General features: G+C 35.7%; 1 protein-coding gene across 2 annotated transcripts; it reads left to right on the top strand.

The window, feature by feature from the left end:
- Positions 1 to 421: 421 nt before the first annotated feature.
- Positions 422 to 2,153, top strand: LOC113292934 (two-component response regulator ORR3-like). Of its 2 annotated transcripts, XM_026541742.1 has the most exons (5): positions 422 to 904; positions 1,008 to 1,075; positions 1,221 to 1,292; positions 1,587 to 1,657; positions 1,770 to 2,153. In XM_026541742.1, exons 1-5 carry the CDS (start codon positions 769 to 771, stop codon positions 1,855 to 1,857), a joined length of 435 nt encoding a protein of 144 aa, XP_026397527.1. In that variant the 5' UTR covers positions 422 to 768; the 3' UTR covers positions 1,858 to 2,153. The 2 variants fall into 2 exon arrangements, with proteins under 2 accessions (XP_026397527.1, XP_026397528.1); XM_026541743.1 differs by lacking the exon at positions 1,587 to 1,657 and having other exon boundaries at positions 1,770 to 1,860.
- The last annotated feature ends 19,501 nt before the right edge of the window (positions 2,154 to 21,654 follow it).

The following is a 21,654-nucleotide window of genomic DNA, read 5'->3' as shown; positions in this document are numbered from 1 at the left end:
ATAACACTTGCTCATATCCTAAGGAGATGCTATATATACCGATTTTTTATCCCGTAGAATAGCCCGAGAGGAAAATGGACGGTTCATGACATGTTCTCAGCATTACGATCATCGGGCCACGAGCGAGATTTATGTATTGCTAGTAGGTAAACCTAGAGGAGTGTGGACAGATTTGGACTCTAAAAATTTTAACGGATTGAAGAAAAGATATTAAAATAGATCTTTTTGGGAACCCAAGAGATATCTTGGTACCATCCTAGAAAAGATTTTCCTCTGATCTTAGCCCTTAGTTGCACTGTTTTTTCTCGTTAGTCAAGTCATTGACTTTTTGTTCGTCATCCACTCTGTCTCTTCTATCTCCTCTTTCTCATAAATCTGCAACTATCTACTCTTTACATCATCATCATAATCATAACAAAATCTCTCTTCTCATTGATATGACTCTTTTGAAAATCTTACCTTGATTCGCTTCTCTTTTTTTTTTTTGTTTCTGTAAAGGAGAAAATTGTGAAAACCGAAATATCTGTTGAAAAAATCGGACCAAAATCTCTTTTTTCTCGAGCAAAAATACGCATAATTATTCTTGTGATTCTTTTTCTTTCCTCGAGATTTTATTCTTCTGAATGCTGATTCTATTCTTATTATTTCCTTCCTTCTATATAAACCCATTGTCTCTCTGTTCTTATATCTTCTTCATAAGTAAGCAATTCACCAACCCTCTTCCTTCATCAGTTCTTCCAAGCATATAGTGTGTGCTTCTAGCCGGAAATGTCAGTTTCTCAGTCAAGCTCAACAATGTCAAACAATGAATGTGGCTCAGATGCTTTACATATCTTGGCTGTTGATGATAGCTCTTTCGAACTGAAACTAGTTGAAAGGTTACTTAAAAAGTCTTCATACAAAGGTATTATTTGTTATTAAACAGTACTACTTCTACTACCCATTTTAGTTTTTTCTTTCTCTTTTTCAAGTTAATCTGAACTTCTATGTCTTTGTTTTCCATGCAGTTACCACTGTAGACAGTGGGAAAAGAGCATTGGAATGGCTAGGTGAAGGAAAGGAAAATTGTAATAAGGTAACAACAATTTCTTGAAATTTTCTTTAATTTTTTTCTTGTGGTTTTAGGTTTATTTTCTTCTTCTTGTTTTTGTAAATTTTTTATATTAGTGATTTAAGTTATTTTTGTGTTGGGTTTGTTTTGTTTTGGTACGTGGGAGCAGAAAGTGAATATGATCATAACAGATTATTGCATGCCAGAGATGACGGGATATGATCTTCTTAAAAGAGTTAAGGTAAGCATAAGATTTCTACTTATCTTTTTCATTATATTCTTGTCGTACAAGTCCAAAACACAAATACGATATTTAATGGAGATATCGTTTTCGCGTTTCTGTATTTTGTTCATTACGGTAGATTTTGTACCCTCAATAGTTATTATAAAACACCCCCTTCGAGAATTGTACTAATTGAAGAAAGGCTGTTTTTCAAAGTACAAAGAAGATTTTTGTACTTGGATCTTTTAGAAAAACAATCGTAATAATATTGCTAAAGTTCTCCCATCATTGTTTGTTTTCTTCCTCTGCCAGGAATCCTCGACTCTGCGTGAAATCCCAGTCGTGATTCTATCTTCAGAAGATGTCCCAACTAGGATCAGCAGGTGAGAAAGACAATAGTACCCTTTTTGTTTGCTTATTCTTCTTTGTGCTTCAAAAATATATGTAATTCTGGCCTGTAAATACTCATATTCATTTCTAATTTGGAGAATGCAGATGTTTGGAGGAAGGGGCTGAAGAGTTTCTGTTGAAACCACTAAGAAAATCCGATATATCACGTCTTCACAGCCACATGATGCGTTAGGCCATGAACTTCCAGTTTAATCTGTAAGGAAGAGTCATAGGTTAGGGTTAATCTAGAGAGTTAATTAAGAATGTGGGGGATTAGTTTTTGATGTATCTTTTGTAGCTCCTAATGCTGGTAATGAGCAGTAATATTGACATAGAAATACGTTGTGGAAGCTTTTGGGATTATAAGGAAGAAATTTTATATTTAGTATATTTTATTTTGTAATGTGGAAAGTTTGACCGAAGTGGACTCCAAATCTCCATACTGTCATACAATTACAAGACAATGATCTGCTAGTATTTTGTGGGTGTAGCGGCCTAGCGGGTGTGATAAGGTGGTTTCGTATCCAATCAAACTTTATTGGAACAACAAATTAACATTCCATAAATGGTTAAACACCAAAACCTCATTTTATCTCTCAGTTTGAGACAATGTTGCATTTTGCTGCGTTTTGTTCTAGTTATTTTCAGATAGGCACAAGAAACTTGGGTTCTTAGTTCTGCAGTTCTGAGAAGTTTGGTTGCCTATAATTACTGGTTAGTTCCTTCTAACAATTTCTTTTCTGACTATGCCCATAATTATATAAATGTTATTGTGCTTCCAAATAATAATAATGTTGAATGGATCCTCACTTGTTTTTATGGGGGCCTTTATTCTCCGTTAAAACTAGAATCATGGAATATTATTGAGATAATTGTTAGGGGGAAGCCACTTTTACTAAGGAGAAAGCCGACTTTTGGGTGGGTTTAAAAAAGACAATGTGTTGTTGGGAAGCTTATTTTCTTCTTGTTAATTTTATCTTAATTTTAATCAGCTTTCTCCATCAAGTTCCAATTTTAAAACCAAATGCACACCATAGAGTTCCATTTTTATTGGATCCGTAAGGCTTTTATTTTTCAAAAATCACATATTGGGTTCTTCCAGCATAAAGATTATCTTTGTCAATTTATGTTTTGGCAAATACAACAATGAATGGATTCTTTCTTCACATTTTGGTGGTAGATAGCTGATTTTAAATTCCTTTTTTTCAAAGATTTAATCAAGCGTTATCATTTTACCCATGGAATCACGAAAACAAGGCATGCTAATGTAATCCCGAAGAGAACACATACTAATATCAGTAGAAGCTGCCATAATATTAGATTGAAACGAAGTCAATGAAAAGGAAGAAGAATGAGATTCACACCTCATTATATGCGTTTAGGAAGAATCTAGAAAGCATTGATCATTCATTCTCGTATTGCACTTGTTCATAGATTGAAGGCATATAAACCTTATGGGCCATGGCTATGGAATTCTTCCTATTCCATTTGCTGGATAATTTGAATGAATGTACAATCCTTCTTTATGGGAAAGCATTTTCTATATCCACCCCAAAGTTGGCTTTTCCTATAGTAAAAGTGGCTTTCCCCTAACAATTATCATTATTAAACATCTAGCTAGTAATATGAACAAACCTTGGATAATTATAGGTGATCTAAATGTAGTATTGCATGTTGAAGAGAAAAAGAATAGATTTGCTTTTAATGGTAGTGAACCTACTGTTTTCAATAATCTTATTAATTCATGTGGACTCATGAACCTAGGTTTCTCGTGCTACACTTTTACTTGGAATAACCACAAAAAAGATAATGATATTATAGAACAGAGACTGGACATGGCTTTATGTAATCCCCTATGGATTACTAATTTTCCCAATTCCAGTATCAAACATCTTAAGCTTCTTGCCTCTGACCATGTCCCTATAGTTCTTAACACCCATAACACTTGGAATTATGGGATATTTTGGTGATCAGATGAAACATGATGAATGTAAGCCTTTAATACAAGCTTGTTGGGAAAATGAAATTAGGGGTTCCCATGCCCATAATATGAATAAGAAACTTACATGTGTAAAACATATTCTTAGGGACTGAAATAAATATACTTTTGGAAACATAAAAACAAACATACAAAAGAGTAAGGTTGATTTAAAGAGGGTCAACAGTAGAACTACCTATCCTAATAAAAACAGGGACATTGAACTTCTTAGAAAAAATCTCACTTCTTGGTAATTATACATGAAAAATTTTGGAAGGTCAAAAATAGGGATCAAAATATTTTGTTAGGCGATAGAAACACTAGAGATTTTCACAATAAGGCTAAACAGAGGTTCAGAAGAAACCAGATAAAAACTTTAAAACACAAGAATGTTGTTTGGATAAACAACAAACCTGAAATTGTTTCTTGTATTACTAACCATTTTCATGAAATAATAACTACAGTAAATCCTTGTTTGGACCAAAACATGATTGATATGATTCCTGTTAGTATCAATTCAGTTGATAATGATATGCTTTGCAACATCCCATCCTTAGCTGAAATAAAACAAACTCTTTTCTTTATGGAACCGGACAAAAGTCCAGGACCGGATGGATTCCCACCAATTTTCTTTCAACAAAATTGGGAAATTATAGACCCTGACTCAACAAAAATGATCCATGCTTTCTTTGAAACAAGCTTTATATCTAAAAAGATGAATGCCTCATTCATTTCTCTTATCCCTAAAACTTTAAACCCAATCACCCCAGCTGAGTTTAGACCTATAACCTTAGCTAACACAACTTATAAAATTATCTCTAAACTTATGGCAAATAGAATGAAAGGCCTCCGTAGCAAAATCATATCCTCTTTTCAGTCTGCTTTCATTCCTGGAAGGCAAATATCTGAAAATATCACTTTAACCCATGAAATAATTCATAAAATCAGAAATAATAAAAGTAGAAAAGTCCTTATGGGCCTAAAAATAGACATGTCGAAAGCTTTCGACGAAGTGGAATGAAATTTCCTAATATGTGTCATGTAGAGAACGGGTTTTAATGAAAAATTGTGTAATATTGTCTACCAATGTATCTCTACCACTACTCTAGCGATTCTCATAAATGGATCCCCAACTGAATTTTTTAAACCCACTAGGGGATTGAGACAGGGAGATCCTATATCTCCATACTTGTTTTTTTTTTGCATGGATGCCCTTTCAAGAATTCTAATTCATGATGAAGACCAAGGCTTAATAAAAAGAATAAAAATCACAAACAATGCCCCTTTCTGTTAGTCACTTAATGTTTGCAGATGATTGTATTATATTTTGTGAAACTGATAATCTCTCTTGTAACAATCTTGTTAAACTTTTTAATGATGGGGAAACATCTGGTCAGTTAATCAATCTGACAAAGTCAGGGGTCTTCTTTAGCTCTAAAACTAATCCTACCCTTAGGAATAGTGTGAAGAAAATTCTAGGAGTAAATGAAATACCTATAAATGAAAAATACCTAGGTTCACCGTTATTTACTTACACTTCAAAAATAAAATGTTTCGAACCTCTGGTAGAAAAAATGAAAAATAGATTGATAGGATGGAAAGTTTAGCTCCTAAACCCCGAAGGAATAACTGTAACGTTTCTTCTTCTATCTGTGTTTGCCAAATGAATTGTTTTAGAATACCTGTTAAGATTTGTAATGATATAACCAAATTGCAAAGAAGCTTTTGGTGGGGGAGAGATGAAAATAGCTTGAATGAGAAAGGTAAAAAGGTATTTGTCTTATGGCTTGGGATAACATGTGCAAATCTTTGGAGGAAGGAGGTTTAGGCTTCCAAAACATGATTTTTTTTAATATATCTATGTTGGCTAAGACGAGTTGGAGACTATACAAAAATCCTCACTCTTTAATGGCTATAAGTCTTAAAGCTAAGTATTATCCTATATGTGATATTCTTCATGTAAACACTGTTCCAAACCAAAGTGATAGTTGGATTTGGAAAGGTATACTACTAGGAATAGCTTACCTAAAGAACTATTGATTTTTGGAGTTGGGAAATGGAGAAACATAGATATTTGGGACGATTATTGGATCTCAGATGTTAAACCAACTGAAAATACTACTAGGTTAGGGGATGTAGGTATCACTAAAGTCTGTCATTCGATTATAGCTAATAAAACATGGGATTTCACAAAACTAGCAGATTGTTTCGAAAGAATTACTTTAGACAAGATAAGGAAGATACAAATTCCTAATAATAGTTTAGCAGATGTCGCTCACTGGACTTTAAACAACACATGTATCTTTACGGTTAAATCTTTATATAAAAATATTAATTTTACCGAATAAACTAACATGCAGTGGAACAAAATATGGGAAATGAAAATAACCCCTTCAATCAAGAACTTTGTCTAGAAGGAAGCATACTCTATACTTCCAAATAGTGCGAGAGTTGGTGCTATAATACCAGAAATAGATGTATGTTGCAAACTCTGTAATATAGAGGATGAATCTCTTACTCACTTATTTATGAAGTGTAATTTCACAAAACAGGTATGCATGTATCTTAACTTTGATATTGATAATGTAATGCAAAATGCTAACATTTTTCATGATTCGTTAAATGGTTGGTTTACTCAAAGAGATAGAGGAAATAATGCAATGGAATAAAAGGTTTTTTTAGCGTTGTAACATGGCATGTTTGGAAGGCAAGATGTAATAGAGTGTTCAAAAAGGAAATTCAAAATAGTGTTGTAACAATAACGAAGATTGTAAAATTCATAAATAGTTTCATGTGGGTGAACAGAAAAAACTACAATATCATGCAAACCTTATACTACAAAGCTCTAAGTGATGACTCATTAATTATCACTAGCAGTCAACCTCAGGATAATTATGGATACATGGCAATAACGATAAATATAGCCTTATCCATGCATGATCGTACAACTAGTTCAGGGGTTGGTATAACAATGATCGATTTTGCTGGAAGAACCACTGAAGCGAGGTAGCTGGAGAAACTATACTACCAGAGAAAAATTAGAAGTAGCAGGAGCTGAGGAGGCTTTTCAATGGGCAGTTAAAATGAGTAAATATCATATTATTTTTCAAAGTGATTCACAACCTACTCTCAAGCTGTTAATAGGAATGTATGCTAAAGCTAGAGAAAGAAGATTCAAACAGAGCTCGGACTTTGGAAAGATGTAGGATCAGAATCTCGCAGCAATAATGCCTCAGCGAAATTATTAACAACACAACACGACAGTGTCGCAGAACAAGTTCAGAAACGACATAATAAACGACATCAACCAAATCATGAGAAAAGTGTGACGGTCCTGCGAAAATAAGGAAGTTTGCGAGATTGATATTTATAAGGTTGCGAGAATGTCGCAAGTCATATCCGAAAATAAAGGACAGATTAGCTATCATCCACTATGTAATTCCCTATAAATAGTCGTTCAGTTGTAAAGGAAAAGGGAGAGATCTTTTTGGAGAGTAGTAATTAACAAACATGAGAGAGAAAAATCAAGAGTGGTTGTTGTTCTTGATCCTTTTATATTTTCTTGTAAGATTATTCAAAAGATTAATCAATAAATTAAGATTGTTCATCTAAAAATGAGTTGAATGTTAATGAAATCTCGTGAGGAGTGTAGTGTAGGATTTACTGCAACTACATAATGGCACTAGAAACAGGGACGAAGATTGAAGATCACCCTAGAAAAGATTTAAGATTAATATTCTGATTTGTGGGAAATTAGAATAACTGGTGAAGAATTTTACGGAATCTCTTACAATTCATTAGTATTGAAGAAATGGCTAGAAGGAGGAATATATCCGAACAACCAACAACCGCTAGAAGAAGAAGTAAAAGACTTGCTGGAAGGGAGAGAAGTGAAACAGGAGAATCTATTAGAATAAGAAGTGATGGAGAAAATCAAATTCAACAACAAGTTCAACAAACACCGGTACAAAATAGAACTATGGATTATGATAGAGTGAGCATACATAATTGGCGATCAAATTCAGCAGATGAAGAAGAAGAACGACAAACGAGAAATAATAGACAAATAAAGGGAGGACAAGAAGCAGATGAAGGAATAATTCATGGAGATGAGGAAATTGGAGCGTTAGAAACATTGAGACGAATAATACATGAAGAAAGAAGAGCTGAGGCAGAAGAACGTGCAAATCTAACAAGGAAAAATCACGAATTGAGGATGGAAAATATGAGATTACATAGTAGAAGATTGAGAAGTACTACAAGATCATATTAAAGATCGACTAGAAGAGAGACGAGGCGAAACTCACACACAATTAATGCTGGAGATAATATTCGAGAAGAAATACCAAATCCTAATGAAGAACATCACGAAGATATAGAAAGGACTGATGATCGTTACGTTCCATAAAATGAAACTTTTGATGATAGGCAAAATGATAGAAATCAAGAGAATGGACAACATCAGGGACGAAATAATCAAGATGGCGAAGGGAATCGAGAGGAAGGAAGGATAAATTTACATGAGAGAGAAGCTCAAAGAAATCAACAAATGATTGAAGAAGAAATTAAAAGACATTATGTTGAACAAGCACGTTTAACTTGCGAACATGAAAGATTGAGAGAGGAAATGGAAGAACAAGAGTTCAGGAGGCAATTCGCCAGAACAATCACGACAATCAAGAAAGAAGGCGTACACAAAACCGGAATAACGGTAATCTCAATGAAGAGTATGATAGAGTACAGAGGAGGGCTGAAAGACAGCGAATGGAATTGATAGAAATTAACAAAATCATGGAGGGGAAAATGAGAGACATCATCATATGCGAATTCAAGATAGAGATGAGGAAGAGAATCGCAGGAGAAGGCGAGATGAGGATAATGAAGAAGAAATGCAAAATTTCGCGAGAGAAGAAAGACATGAACGCAGAAGAAGGGAGGCGAAATTAAAAAGACCAATGGATCAAAATTCAGGCGTAAATGAACAAATCTTAAAAGAATTGGAAGAAATGAGAGGAATGCTAAATAATAGAGGAGAAGTAGGCAGAAGACAATCAGATGAAGCTATAGAAGAAGCTGCGAAAACTCCATTTACAAGAGAAGTACAACTAGGAGGAATACCTCTGAAATGCAATTTTCCCGCATTAACCAGCATTTTTGATGGAACAACTTGTGCAATTCAACACATTAAATACTACGTGAGGTGCATGTTGCAATGGGAAAATCCTAATGCCGTATTGTGCAAGTATTTTGCGTCCAGTCTAACAGGAGAGGCGTTAAAATGGTTCGAAGGTATACCAAAAAATACAATAACATCTTTCAATCACTTGCAGACCACATTCTTGGGGGCATATATAAGTAACAATTATTCGCGACCTGGTATTGAAGATGTGTTTGGATTAAAGCAAAGGATTTGCGAAAGTTTGATGCACCTAATTAAAAGGTGGAGAACTATGTGTGGTGAAATGGCTGTCCGTGTGGATGAGAGATATCTTATCTTATCATTTATCAATGCTATATTCGCAACCAATCTATTGTATATCTAAATTTTCAGAGTCAAGAATACAATCACAATGACTGAACTGCGAGAACTTCAGTAAGAGTATATTGCTCTAGAGGAAAGGCAAAATGAAATGGAATCATACCCAGTTGTGAACACCAATTCACAAGCAGTAAATGCAAGCTTATTACCTAAACTAATAAACACAGTGGCGAGCACTTCGCAAGTACAACAAGAAAAGGTTACGAGCAACAATCAACAGAAATTGGTGGCTATGGGAAGCCGAGATCAAGAAGAGTATGAAAGAGAAAGAAATTTCTACAATCGTGGTGGAAATAATAAGATTCAAAGACTTCATCAGCCGCAAGAAACCTATGGAGGTCAAAGACAAAATTATAATAGAGGACAAGGAGGTCACAAGGTAGTATGGGAAGAAATCAAGATGCCAACTCTGAATGCAAGTGTGGATAAAATATGGAAAGCTATAATTTTTATGGAGAATATACCAACACCATGGAACATGGGAACGGAACCACCTCCAATCCACAGAAGTCATGAGTTCTGTTCTTATCATCATTTTCATGAACATACTACAAATGATTGCAGAAATATAAAGAGAATTATTCTGAGAATGATAGATTAAGGAAAACTAAACCACTTTCTGGTAGGGCCCCCACAATCTCAACCATTACTAGACCACCACCAGAGCATCACAGAGTAAACACGGTGAAAGAGAAAGAAACGTTCTTCGTAGAAGTTGGTGCAAAAGCAAAGAATCTATTCTGTCACTCTATCGTACATTCATACAAGACAATTGAAGATTTTCATGACAATGTTTTGAGTAGAATGTTCGCAAGAGACAGTGATGGAAGAGAAATTATGAATATTGCGAAAATCTCGCCACTAGAGGAGTGGCAGAAGCAGACTATTTCTTTTACCGCAGAAGAAGTCCCCGAAGGTGGAGAGGTACATGACAATCCATTGGTGGTAAAATTAGAAATTAATCCAAAACCAAAAGAAGATGAAGATGATGAAGCTGAAGACTAATGGGAAATTAATAGGATTCTAATCGATACCGGAAGCTCTGTGAACATCTTATTCTATCATACTTATAAAACCATGGGAGGGAGAGATGATGATCTTATACCATCAACATATAAGATATATGGTTTTAATGGTACTGCCAACAAGCCTAAAGGGGAGGTTACTATGCGAATTCCATTGAAGGGAATATCTTCTGAAATCCTGTTCTGTGTTGTTGACGTAGAGTCACCCTACAATGCATTAATTGGTCGACCTTGGCTACATGGGATTCTAGGTGTAGCTTCAAATTTCCACCAGTGCATCAAATTCCCTCACCCCAGCGGTGTAGGAATCATAAAAGGAGATTGAGTTGAAGGAAAGAAATGTTACGAAACTGAGGTAGAATCCTGCGAAGGAAGAGCAAACAAGTAGGAAAGTTGGCGACGCAAAATCAAAGAGACACAAAGAAGTGAGAGATTGATGGTGGATGCAATCGAACGAAAAGAAGAAGAAATATTGTGAAACTAATGCTAGCTCAGAATAAGAAATGGTGAACATACCACTACCAAGGAAGCAGTAGCAGAAAATAAGTTGTGTATGAATGGTTGATTTGTTGCGAAAATTTTCATAAAATACATTTTACTGAATGATAAAAAAGAGATTGAGAAGTGCAAATACGATGTGATGATGTGCGAGAATCTCGCAGAGATAATGAATTCTACAAAAGACAATCAGAGAACTATGACAAAAGAGAAAGGGGCGAACCTTTATGGCGTACACCCTAGTTCGCGAATACAATTTCGCAAGAGGCAAATGTAAGACCTAAAGTACGTCATATAAGGGGGTACCTGTTGCATGGATCAGGGAAAGGTTACACCGCCCCCGGAACCTGAGTCATGGAGATTTGGGGTCAACAAAGCCCATCCGGGAGAGGCACCTTGGATTCTCAACTTAAGCATATGACTTAGGTTGGGCGACTAAGGTAATAAGGACTCTACCAAGGAGTGCAGAATCTGATCAAGGCGCCGAGGTACACGGTTGAGTCAAGAGTGACAGGGGCGTCTGGAGCGTACCTTGCCATTCTTGACAATTCTTGGCTTATACTGCACTCGGCCCGAAGAAAACCCCACTTAGGGTGCAGTCTCGTAACCATAAGCCCTATAGGTAAAACGGATAAGAGGCTGCGAAAATAACTGGTTGTTGTTAAGACTGGATGGTCGGAGCCAACCTTATATGGTAGAGGTACGCCTACTTGAAGGGGAAACCAGGGGGAAGATAAGGGCGGCACCCTCCATTAGGGAGCTGATAAGTGTCTTAAGACGCAAATGTCATGAGGCTTTTTACTCGCAAGGGTATTAAGGCTTTTCATATTTGTGCGACAATCCTGAAGAGGCAATAATACAAAAGAGAAAGATAAGTCGAGATCAATGGGTTTTCGCATGAAAGTGCGAAGACGTCCTGCGATTTCGTCGCAAGACGGCAATGTCATGGGGCTTTATTTTCGCAAGAAAATTTAGGCCTGTCATATTGTCGCAACTATCCTGGAGAGGTAATAATACAAAGAAAAAAGTTAAGGCAAGATCAATGGATTTTTACATGAAAGTGCAAGGACGTCCTGCCATTTTGTCGCAATGACAAGAGGTGGCATAATAAGACCTTTAACTAGGAAGGCAAAATAAGACCACACGGGAATGAGATTTTAATAAGAAATCAAAATTCACTTCGCATATGATTGCGAAATTATACATAAACAACTGCGAAGTTGAGGCACAAAATAAGAAAAATCTGCAAAATCTCTCATTCGGATACAAATAACAGAGGCAAGTATGTGAACGAATGAAATTAGAAAATGTTATTTGTCTCCACATGATAGATTTATGCAAAAATTCAAAAATTAATGATTATGTTGATTAACCGTATTGCAAGGAAGAATTGTTTTAATGAATGCAGGTCAAAATGAAAGAAACTCATATATTAAGGAATATGGGGAATCAAAAGAATTCGCAAATATACAAAAAGAAGGAATAAATGTACAAGTATTACAGAAGATCAAAGAAAGAAACAAAGATTACTTCTTAGTTGATTCTTCATCATCTTCATCAGACTTGTTCTCTTCTTCGTCTGCATCAGAACCTTTATCTCCATCAGAACCTTCATCACCATCAGATTCTTCATCATCAGCTTCGCTATTAGAGATGGTTAGGCTAGGAATGTTCTTTGGGATCTCCTCCAAGAGACAGGGATAATCAGAGTGAGGAATATTATGGTCATCACAAACCATTTGAATAGTTTGATTGCGAAAATGCAGAGCGTCGTTCTTAAAGTTCGCAACAGTGATCTTGATTTGATTCTCTAATCTAGAATATTTTTCGTTGCGAGAAGAAAGATTCTTTGCGAGTTCCTGTTTTTCAGCTTCAAGTTCCTCAACTCTTTGGCGATATCTACTTTCAGATCCTTCGAAACACATAGAAATTAATCAGTAACTTGATAAAAATTCGTGAAAAACCAAAGATTAATAAAGGAAAACAGTTAATGACCTTCTCTTTCAGAAATCATATCTCTAATCAAGGCTGTATGCTCAACTTGGAGACTAACATTTACACCTAAATATTTTCTGGCGTTATCCAAGATTGTCGCGGCCCAAGCGAACTCATCATCACTATTTATAAGGAGACGAGAACGAACTTGGTTTTCTCTCTCGCTAAGCACATCATTTTGACGATTGGCTTCATCTCGTTCAAGTTGAACCTCAAGGGTCTCTTGGAATTTCGCCAAAGCCTTAACACCTTGATTAGAGATACGATCTTTGTCATCTATAAGTTTGCTAATCTTGGTTCTTAATTTATTGATCTTCTCTTTAGAATTGAGATAAAAACGTTTAAATTGGTTGGCTAAACCTAAACTATATCTATGATCAATCTCTAAGAGGCGAAATTTGGATTTAATTTCATTCAAAGGCAGAGATAAAATTTTATCATTAGAGAAACTATTCAAAGATTTATTAAGATGTTCAAGAAGAGTGTCATTATCTAGGGCATCGGGAAATGAACGAAGAAGAGTGGCTTCATCAGAAAGACCATAAATGTCTGCAAAAGGGATTAATAAAATAAGATAAGACAATAGGATGAATGAATAAAAGGAAAGGAGAAAAATTGCATACCATAGAGCTGATCATTAGCTTTTTGAAGAATAGAAATTTTGTTCCTTTGCGAAGAAGTGTCGGTTTCCACTTGTTTGTTCTTCTCGCGAAGACCTTTAGCTTCAACTTCTAATTGTTCGTTCTTCTCACGAAGACCCTTAGCTTTAGTTTCCAATTCTTCATTCTTCGTACGAAATTGAAGATTCTTCTTTTCAAGAATTCCGCGTCTCCTCTCCAAATCTGAGGCAACAACGAAAGAAGCTTTTCCAGCCTGCGAGAAAATGTAAAAAGTATTAAAATAGAAAGATTTGATTTACAATAATGAAGAAGTAAAAAAATGAAAGCATACCAGACTATTAAGAGAATGCAGGAAGTTTGGAGTCACCGATCTAGAAACTCCGCGAAGAGAGTTATCACCATCCAATAAAGAAAGATCGCAAATAGTGGCGAGAGCTTTGCAGGTATTAGCGAGTTGACTATCTCCCATTCCTTGCCAAGAATCAGAAAAGATGCCAGAGAGATTATCCATAGAAGATTCAGAGGGAGAATCTTCATTTGCAGCAGGGTCATCATTATCCTCATCATTCTCATCACTCTCGGAATTTTCATGAGGAGAGGAAGAACGGACTTTTCTCTTCTTTGAAGGAGGAGCAGTTGGTTTTTCCCTGCGAAGAGTACCTTTGCCTTTATCACCAGTCTTCGCAACATTGGCAGGCTCTTCTATTTCAGCGATAACCTTCATACACAGATAAAAATAAGAAATAGAGGCAACAATATATTGTTTAAAATCATAAGAGAATATTTCTTACCTCATCTGTGTATGAGCGAAGAGCTAACAAGGTATTAGCCTTCCCAGTCCTGCGGTAGCTATCTTTCAGTTTCTGGATCTGTAGAATGTCGCAAGAATTAGCGAACAAAAGAATAAAGATAAATAAAGAAATGTAAAGTGGGCGAAACTGGAAGAAACATACCTCTTTCTTCTTCTCGGGCCAAGAGAATACCCAAGGTTGATAAGTAGCGAGATTCTCATGAAGAACATTTGACCCAGCAATGTAAGGTCCTTTCAACATCAAGGGAAAAACGCACCATTTATCATCTTTGGATTGGCGAGGGGTTGTGTTCTTACCAGAGTGGCAATCAATGTCTTGCATGAGCATTTTATCTTCATCAATATTATCTTTCCTTTTCAAGCGAATAGCCCAGCGAGTATTCTCCTTCTTCATGGATATTAATTCGTAATTTTCGAAGAAATTCGCTACTGTATACTTCTCAGCGACTATCTCTAGATCTACAAATATAGGATCCCTAAGCTCTTTGGAATAAAGAGATCCTTTACCAGCACCACGGTTAGCGAACTCCAGCATCAGACGGATGCAATCCCCACTCAATTGGAAGATAGCTCGCAAAAATCCCGAGTGAGCGAGAATTTCATAGAACAGAGGAATATCTGGGTCATAAAGAGGAATGGGGAGACCTGCAAGAATTTGACCCAGCGAAACTATTATTGATTGATCATCACAATGTTGATCAGAGAAAAGTTTGATAGAAAGAATTGATTTGGCACTTTCACCAGGAATGGTAGAAAGTGTGAAACCTTTCTCGGCAAGATCTTTTTGAACTTCCTTTAAGGTTTTCTCATGTTTTTGACCACTTGGAGGCATGTCTGAATATAGAATATGGGAATGGACGAAGAATTAAGAAGATTGAAGAAGGAAGATAGAAGAAACATTACAGCAGAGGAATTTACGGAGAAAATGATGAAGTTGCAGAGAAGATGAAAAAGAGAGTAAAAAAGAAGAAAAGGGAGAGTAAGAAGAGTATATATAGAGGAGATTTTCGAGAAGATAAACACAATTAATGCGAAAAGACGCGAGCGGTTGAAAAGTAGCGGTTACAGAAGACGTGTCAAGAAACAGATGGGAGAAAGGATACGTGTGATAAATGCAGAATATGAAGTGATGGATAGCTGCAGCATTTCTACATCATTCTCTACTTCGCAGATAAGATATGAGAAGAGGCAAGATGTAGGATCAGAATCTCGCAGCAATAATACCTCAGCGAAATTATTAACAACACAACACGACAGTGTCGCAGAACAACTTCAGAAACGACATAATAAACGACATCAGCCAAATCATGAGAAAAGTGTGACGGTCCTGCGAAAATAAGGAAGTTTGCGAGACTGATATTTATAAGGTTGCGAGAATGTCGCAAGTCATATCCGAAAACAAAAGGAAATATTAGCTGTCATCCACTATGTAATTCCCTATAAATAGCCGTTCAGTTGTAAAGGAAAAGGGAGAGATCTTTTTGGAGAGTAGTAATTAGCAAACATGAGAGAGAAAAATCAAGAGTGGTTGTTGTTCTTGATCCTTTTATATTTTCTTATAAGATTGTTCAAAACATTAATCAATAAAATTAAGATTGTTCATCTAAAAATGAGTTGAATGTTAATGAAATTTCGTGAGGGGTGTAGTGTAGGATTTCCTGCAACTACAAAACAATTCACACTTTGATATAAATTTTAAGCTATGACCTTTGTTCTAATAAGTAGATACAATATCATCTGGGCAGCAAACCTGTCAGTCTTTTGTAATAGATTCACTATCCAAAATAATTGGAAAGGTGAAAGTTTTTTTTTAGCAATTATGAACTATTTAGATATCCAAAATTGGAATGTACAAGTCATGAATACAAACGATTTTTTGAGAAGACGTTTGTTATCTATGTAAGTTTGAGGTTTCTCCTCTTTTATGAAAAAAAAGGGTTCTGCAGTTCTGTAATTGTAAGTACTCATTTAGTGCCTGAGATGAGCTATCATTTATTTATCGATTTATTTGACCCGTACACTACCAAGTACACAAAACGTAGTTAGCATTTAACCGAAAACTACTAACTGATAAGAAATAACATAAGAAAACAAGGTTAAGTTTGAGATAAAAAGAGGAATTTTTATTCCTTCCATTTCTTCATGGTTGTAGTCATATTACAACTGATCCAACGATGGATTTATACTAGCGATTACATGGAAACTAACACTATGGTGCCGTCTTGATGCATTCAAGGTTGGGATGGCTAACAGGTCCTATCGGGTCTGGGTAGTATGTTAACCGAAACCGGTCATTTTGTTATGTTCATAAATTATTTTGAACCCGGTAAAAATTTTAAACACTTGTCGGGTTTGGGTGTTTATTGGGTCTTATGAAATCAATTACTCTCTGTTTCAAAATTTTGGTTCACTTTGGATCAATATATTAAGGAGACCATGGGATTTCCTAGACTACCCTTATTTATTTACCATAATTTTTCACACTATCTCACACTTTGGATATTAAAATTTTTACAAAAACTAAACGATACCGTATTTGAAGCAAATATTTTGGAAATATATTTTTCTTACCAACCTCTACATACCCATAAAAAAGAGCACATTCCGAAGTGTAAAACTCCATCATCTACTACTTTGAAAATCAACCACCGAAAATTAACGAATTTTTAACCGTTTAAATTAAGATTGGTAGATGGTGAGTTTTGGTATTTCGTAATTTGCTCATTTTTTGTGGGTATGTAGAGCCTTGTAAGACGATTATATCCTAAAAATATTAAGTTCAAATATGATATCGTCCAAATTTTGTTAAGAAATAGTGTGAATTTAAGAGTGTGAGGGGATCCTCCCTTTTAATCATATTTGTTTCGTATTTAGATAAATATTTTTAATGATTTTAAATAAGATCTTATTGAAAATATATTTATAAAGAAAATGGTATATTTGAGAGTATTGAAAAAGTATGACTATAACTAGAAGTAGGACATAATTTTGGAATTGACGAAGATAATACAGAGGACAAAAATTTTGAAACATAGAGATTTTATTTTTTGGTAATTCTTTTTTATAGTTTTTGTGTTGGCTTGAATCTAATGATTTTTCATATAAAGTTATTGTTATATCTATGTAACTTATAATCAAGATGAATCCTAAGAAATCAAATGAATTTTTTTTAGCAATACTAGACGAAATCTTTGCATTTTAAGTGAAATTAAGTTAATAAACAAAAAAAAATATAAATATTCAGGTACCCGGTGGATAACACCCGTTAGGACGCGAAAGCTTATCGGTTTCTAACGGCTTTACCCCTCGGGTAGTCATATTATTAATAAGTGAAAAGACGAGGGTACCCAAATGCACCACAATCTTTTTGTTTCAACCTATAAGTCCTCTATTGAATGTGATCGTTTATGGACAGGGTCAAGACAGTACGACAATTAGGTTCACACTTTGTATGATCGTCTATGGATACGAGATCGAGACAACACGACAACAAGATAAATTGTGTGATTGACTATGGATACAAGATCGAGACAATGCAACAACAAAGTGTGTTACTTGATAATATATAGGTTTGGAAATCACCAAACTCTATAGGATCACTATCAAGTAATGCAGAGTTAACGTACAAGTAAACTATTCTTTTAATTATAATAAAAACAATTATAATTGCGGAATAGAAAAGTAAATGACACAACAAGGTTCTATTAACGAGGAAACCGCAAATGCAGAAAAACCCCGGGTCCTAGTCCAGTTTTGAATACTCTCAGAATTAAGCCGCTATACAAAATCTAATTCCAACTTCGTATAGTTGAGACCAAGCAGACTACCCCTAGCTACTTAGTTCTCTCAATATCCCCGCGCCTTCGACTTCTAGAGTCACGCACGTGAATAACCCTTTGGATCGTATTCCAAACATCAAAAGAAGAATCTGTTTGGTTAGATCAATTTTTCTACAAGATATAGATGATGTTAGAGCATAGTCGGTCGATCTCGCATACGTTGCTATCTCAAGCATGTTTGTCAATGTTAGTGATCAAAACTATGAGTCTTGATTTCTAGCCTACATAGCTAAGTCTCGGACTAGGATAGAAAAGTGTAGTTGAGCTCAAGGACTTCATGGCGATTCATCATACAACGACGAAGATCTATACAAGGAACCGTGGAACTTCATCAACAAAAAGGTATGTGGAGACTTGAACTTATCTATCACTCAAAAGTATATCTATTCTATCTCCTACTTCTTATGATACAAAAGTCGTATGCTATATAGACTAGATCATACACATTTGACATTTTGAGCTGAGCATTCATTGCTTATCTTTTATCTCAAAATCGTGTGTTGGTAAAGCGTTTCGCTTTGATCAAGTTTATCTTCACCTAGTGACGAAAGTCATAAAAAGTTTCAATCACTTTGAGAATTGCTCTGACGTGAATCGGTCTGTGAATAACGGCTACATAGCGTCCTCTGAGAATGTCTCAATGATTGAAATGAGAGTTTAGATTACATAACCATGTATTCCTTGAACCGAATTTTTCGAACTTTGTTGATCAAGAGAAATCGGGAGGATTGTGGAATTGGCTTTCCAAGTCCGCGAACCCAGTCCGCAAACTCAGTCCGCGAACTGTCGGAAGTTCTCGACCGAGAATTTCTGCTGGATTTTCCAAAACTCGTTTGTGTGCTAAGTCCGCGAACTCAGTCCGCGAACTGGCGGAAGTTCTCTTTTCGAGAATTTCTGCTGATTTTGGAAAACTCAACCGATTAACTTAAGTCCGCAAACTTATTTGTGAACTTAAGAGGTTATAATCTAAAGATGTGCTCTGAACATGAAACATTAAATTACTAAGGAATGCTTTATGCAAACCGTGGCTATAATGTTCATGAGCCGATTCAATCGAATCGAATCATCTTTGTTTCAATTGTGTCTTGTGTAGTTACATAAGATCTCATAGCAATTGAATAACTCTTTAACTAGTTCATTTGATTCAATTGAACAAGTTATGGTGAAGAAGAACAAGGTTAATATGAAATGCTCATATGGTTAACCTTTTTGGGTTACTATGTTGAACCAACATACACGTACACGTTTGGGCATGGTTTTCACAAACCCAGTAAACTTCTACCCAATTGTGTGGGACAAGCTAAGTTTTCGATCTAACGGTTGAGAAATATTAGCTTGAATCAGTTTTTCATCTAACAGTGAATATGAATTGCTTTGTAACTAAGGCAAAACCCTGATTTGAAGGCTATATAAAGGAGACATCTAGCATTGTGCAAAACTAATCCCCACACGTCTGTGTGCTACTAGTGCGCCCCTAGAATCGATCTCCATTAAACTTTGATTTTCTTCTCTAAAATCAGGTTAACGACTTAAAGACTTCATTGGGATTGTGAAGCCAGACCGATACTGCTTTATCGTAGTTGTGTGATCTGATCTTGCATCTTCTATCGTACGAGTACAATCGATTGATTGTCTTGAGATCGTGAGAGTTCTCCGATAGGCAAGATAAAGAAGTCACAAACATCTTCGTCTCACTGTTTGTGATTCCTCGACAATCCGCTTGTGTAGTCAGGAAGGATTGTAGAGAGGTGGTTGATTAATCTAGGTTGTTCTTCGGGAATATAAGACCGGATTATCAATTGGTTCCTGTTCACCTTGATTTTATATCTTAAGACGGAACAAAACCTAGGGTTTATCTATGGGAGACAGATTTATCCTTTGATAGTCTGTGTGAGACAGATCTGTTTATTATCAAGTCTGTGATTTTGGGTTGCAGCAACTCTTGGTTGTGGGTGAGATCAGCTAAGGGAATCAAGTGCGCAGTATCCTGCTGGGATCAGAAGCGTAGGAGTACAACTGTACCTTGGATCGGTGGGAGACTGATTGGGGTTCAACTATAGTCCAGTCCGAAGTTAGCTTGGAGTAGGCTAGTGTCTGTAGCGGCTTAATACAGTGTGTATTCAATATGGACTAGGTCCCGGGGTTTTTCTGCATTTGTGGTTTCCTCGTTAACAAAATTTCTGGTGTCTGTGTTATTTCTTTTCCGCATTATATTTTATATAATTGAAATAATACAGGTTGTGCGTTCGTGATCATCAATTGGAAATCCAACCTTTGGTTGTTGATTGATATTGATTGATTCTTGGACATTGGTCTTTGGTACCGTCCAAGTTATTCCTTGTATTTGATAAAGATTCGCTATTGCTTTTAGCTTGAGTAAAAATCAAATCAAGAGAAAGATATTAACTCCTTGAGATAATTTTATCTAGATTAAGTCTGACTGTCTAGTTGATTCTCTAGTAAAGTATTTCAGAGTTAGTCCATACAGATTTCTAATCGAAATATTGGGTGGTGTTGTTAGACCCTCGCTTTTTCAATTGGTATCAGAGCAGGCAAACACGTTAAAGACCTTATAAGTCTGTGTTTGTAGCGATCTGATTATGGACGAGTCTATCTCTAATAACGTACCAGTTCAGAAATTACCAGATGATTCTAAAAGCTTGGATTCACCTGAGAAAACTGTCACATCTAAGTCAATATCCAAACATTCTCTTGATGTGAAAACTGTTGATTGGGAAACTCTCATAGAAGAACAGTTGGATGAACTTTCTGATGAAGGTGATTCAGATATTGATAGAGATGTTGATGAGGAAGTCTCAGAGTATGTTAAGTTTTTGGATTCATGGAATATGAAGAAGATTACAACTTCTCATGTCACACCTCTTCTGACTCCTCTCTGTCGAGAAATCAAGAAATTGAGAAGATATTACGCAGGTGTTTATTTTTTGAATCGTTCTACCGAATCGATCCTCAAGGATTCTGAGGAAAACCTACGTATGAAGTCACTTGAATGTGATTTTTTTTTGCTAAGTAATAATTTTATTAATAACCAAAGAACTCAAAGTTACAATGAGAGCAGAATTACAACCAGGAAAAAACAAAAATACATAAAAAAAGGATTATAAACTAAACTGTCCTAAAGTACTTCTGCTTTTCATTTTCAAGATTTACAAGGAAGGGAGGTTTGCTTGTGTATATGTGTTGATCTTCTCTCTGCATAGTTGCTCCTCTGTTAGCTAGATCATTTGCAGAGAAGTTCACTTCTCTGTAATTATGAAGAAACTCACATTTGGTAGCAATGTTGCAGATTTGCTTCCATCTAGCAATTGCAAAACAAAAGAAATCTCAAATTTTCAAAAGCAGCAATTACTGCTTTTGAGTCTGTACTTAAAAGGAGGATTCTGAAACCATTATGGATAGCCCATTCTCCTGCACAAAGAATTGCCATAATTTATGCAAAGAAATTAGTAGCAATCCCCAGACCTCCTTTTATAGCTACCAACACTTCTCCTTTATCATTTCTGGCCATAATCCCATAACCTGAATTCCCAGGGTTCCCTTTTGAAGCCCCATCACAATACAAGAGAAGTTGATTCTTCTGAGGCAATTTGAAGGAAATATCTTTAACAACACAAGTCTTGACCCTTCTGCATTTCATACCAAACTGTTTTAGCATTTGCAGATC

The sequence above is a fragment of the Papaver somniferum genome, chromosome 7, assembly GCF_003573695.1.
Source record: "Papaver somniferum cultivar HN1 chromosome 7, ASM357369v1, whole genome shotgun sequence".
Lineage (NCBI taxonomy): Eukaryota > Viridiplantae > Streptophyta > Magnoliopsida > Ranunculales > Papaveraceae > Papaver > Papaver somniferum.
This window is presented reverse-complemented; position numbering and strand designations above follow the sequence as displayed.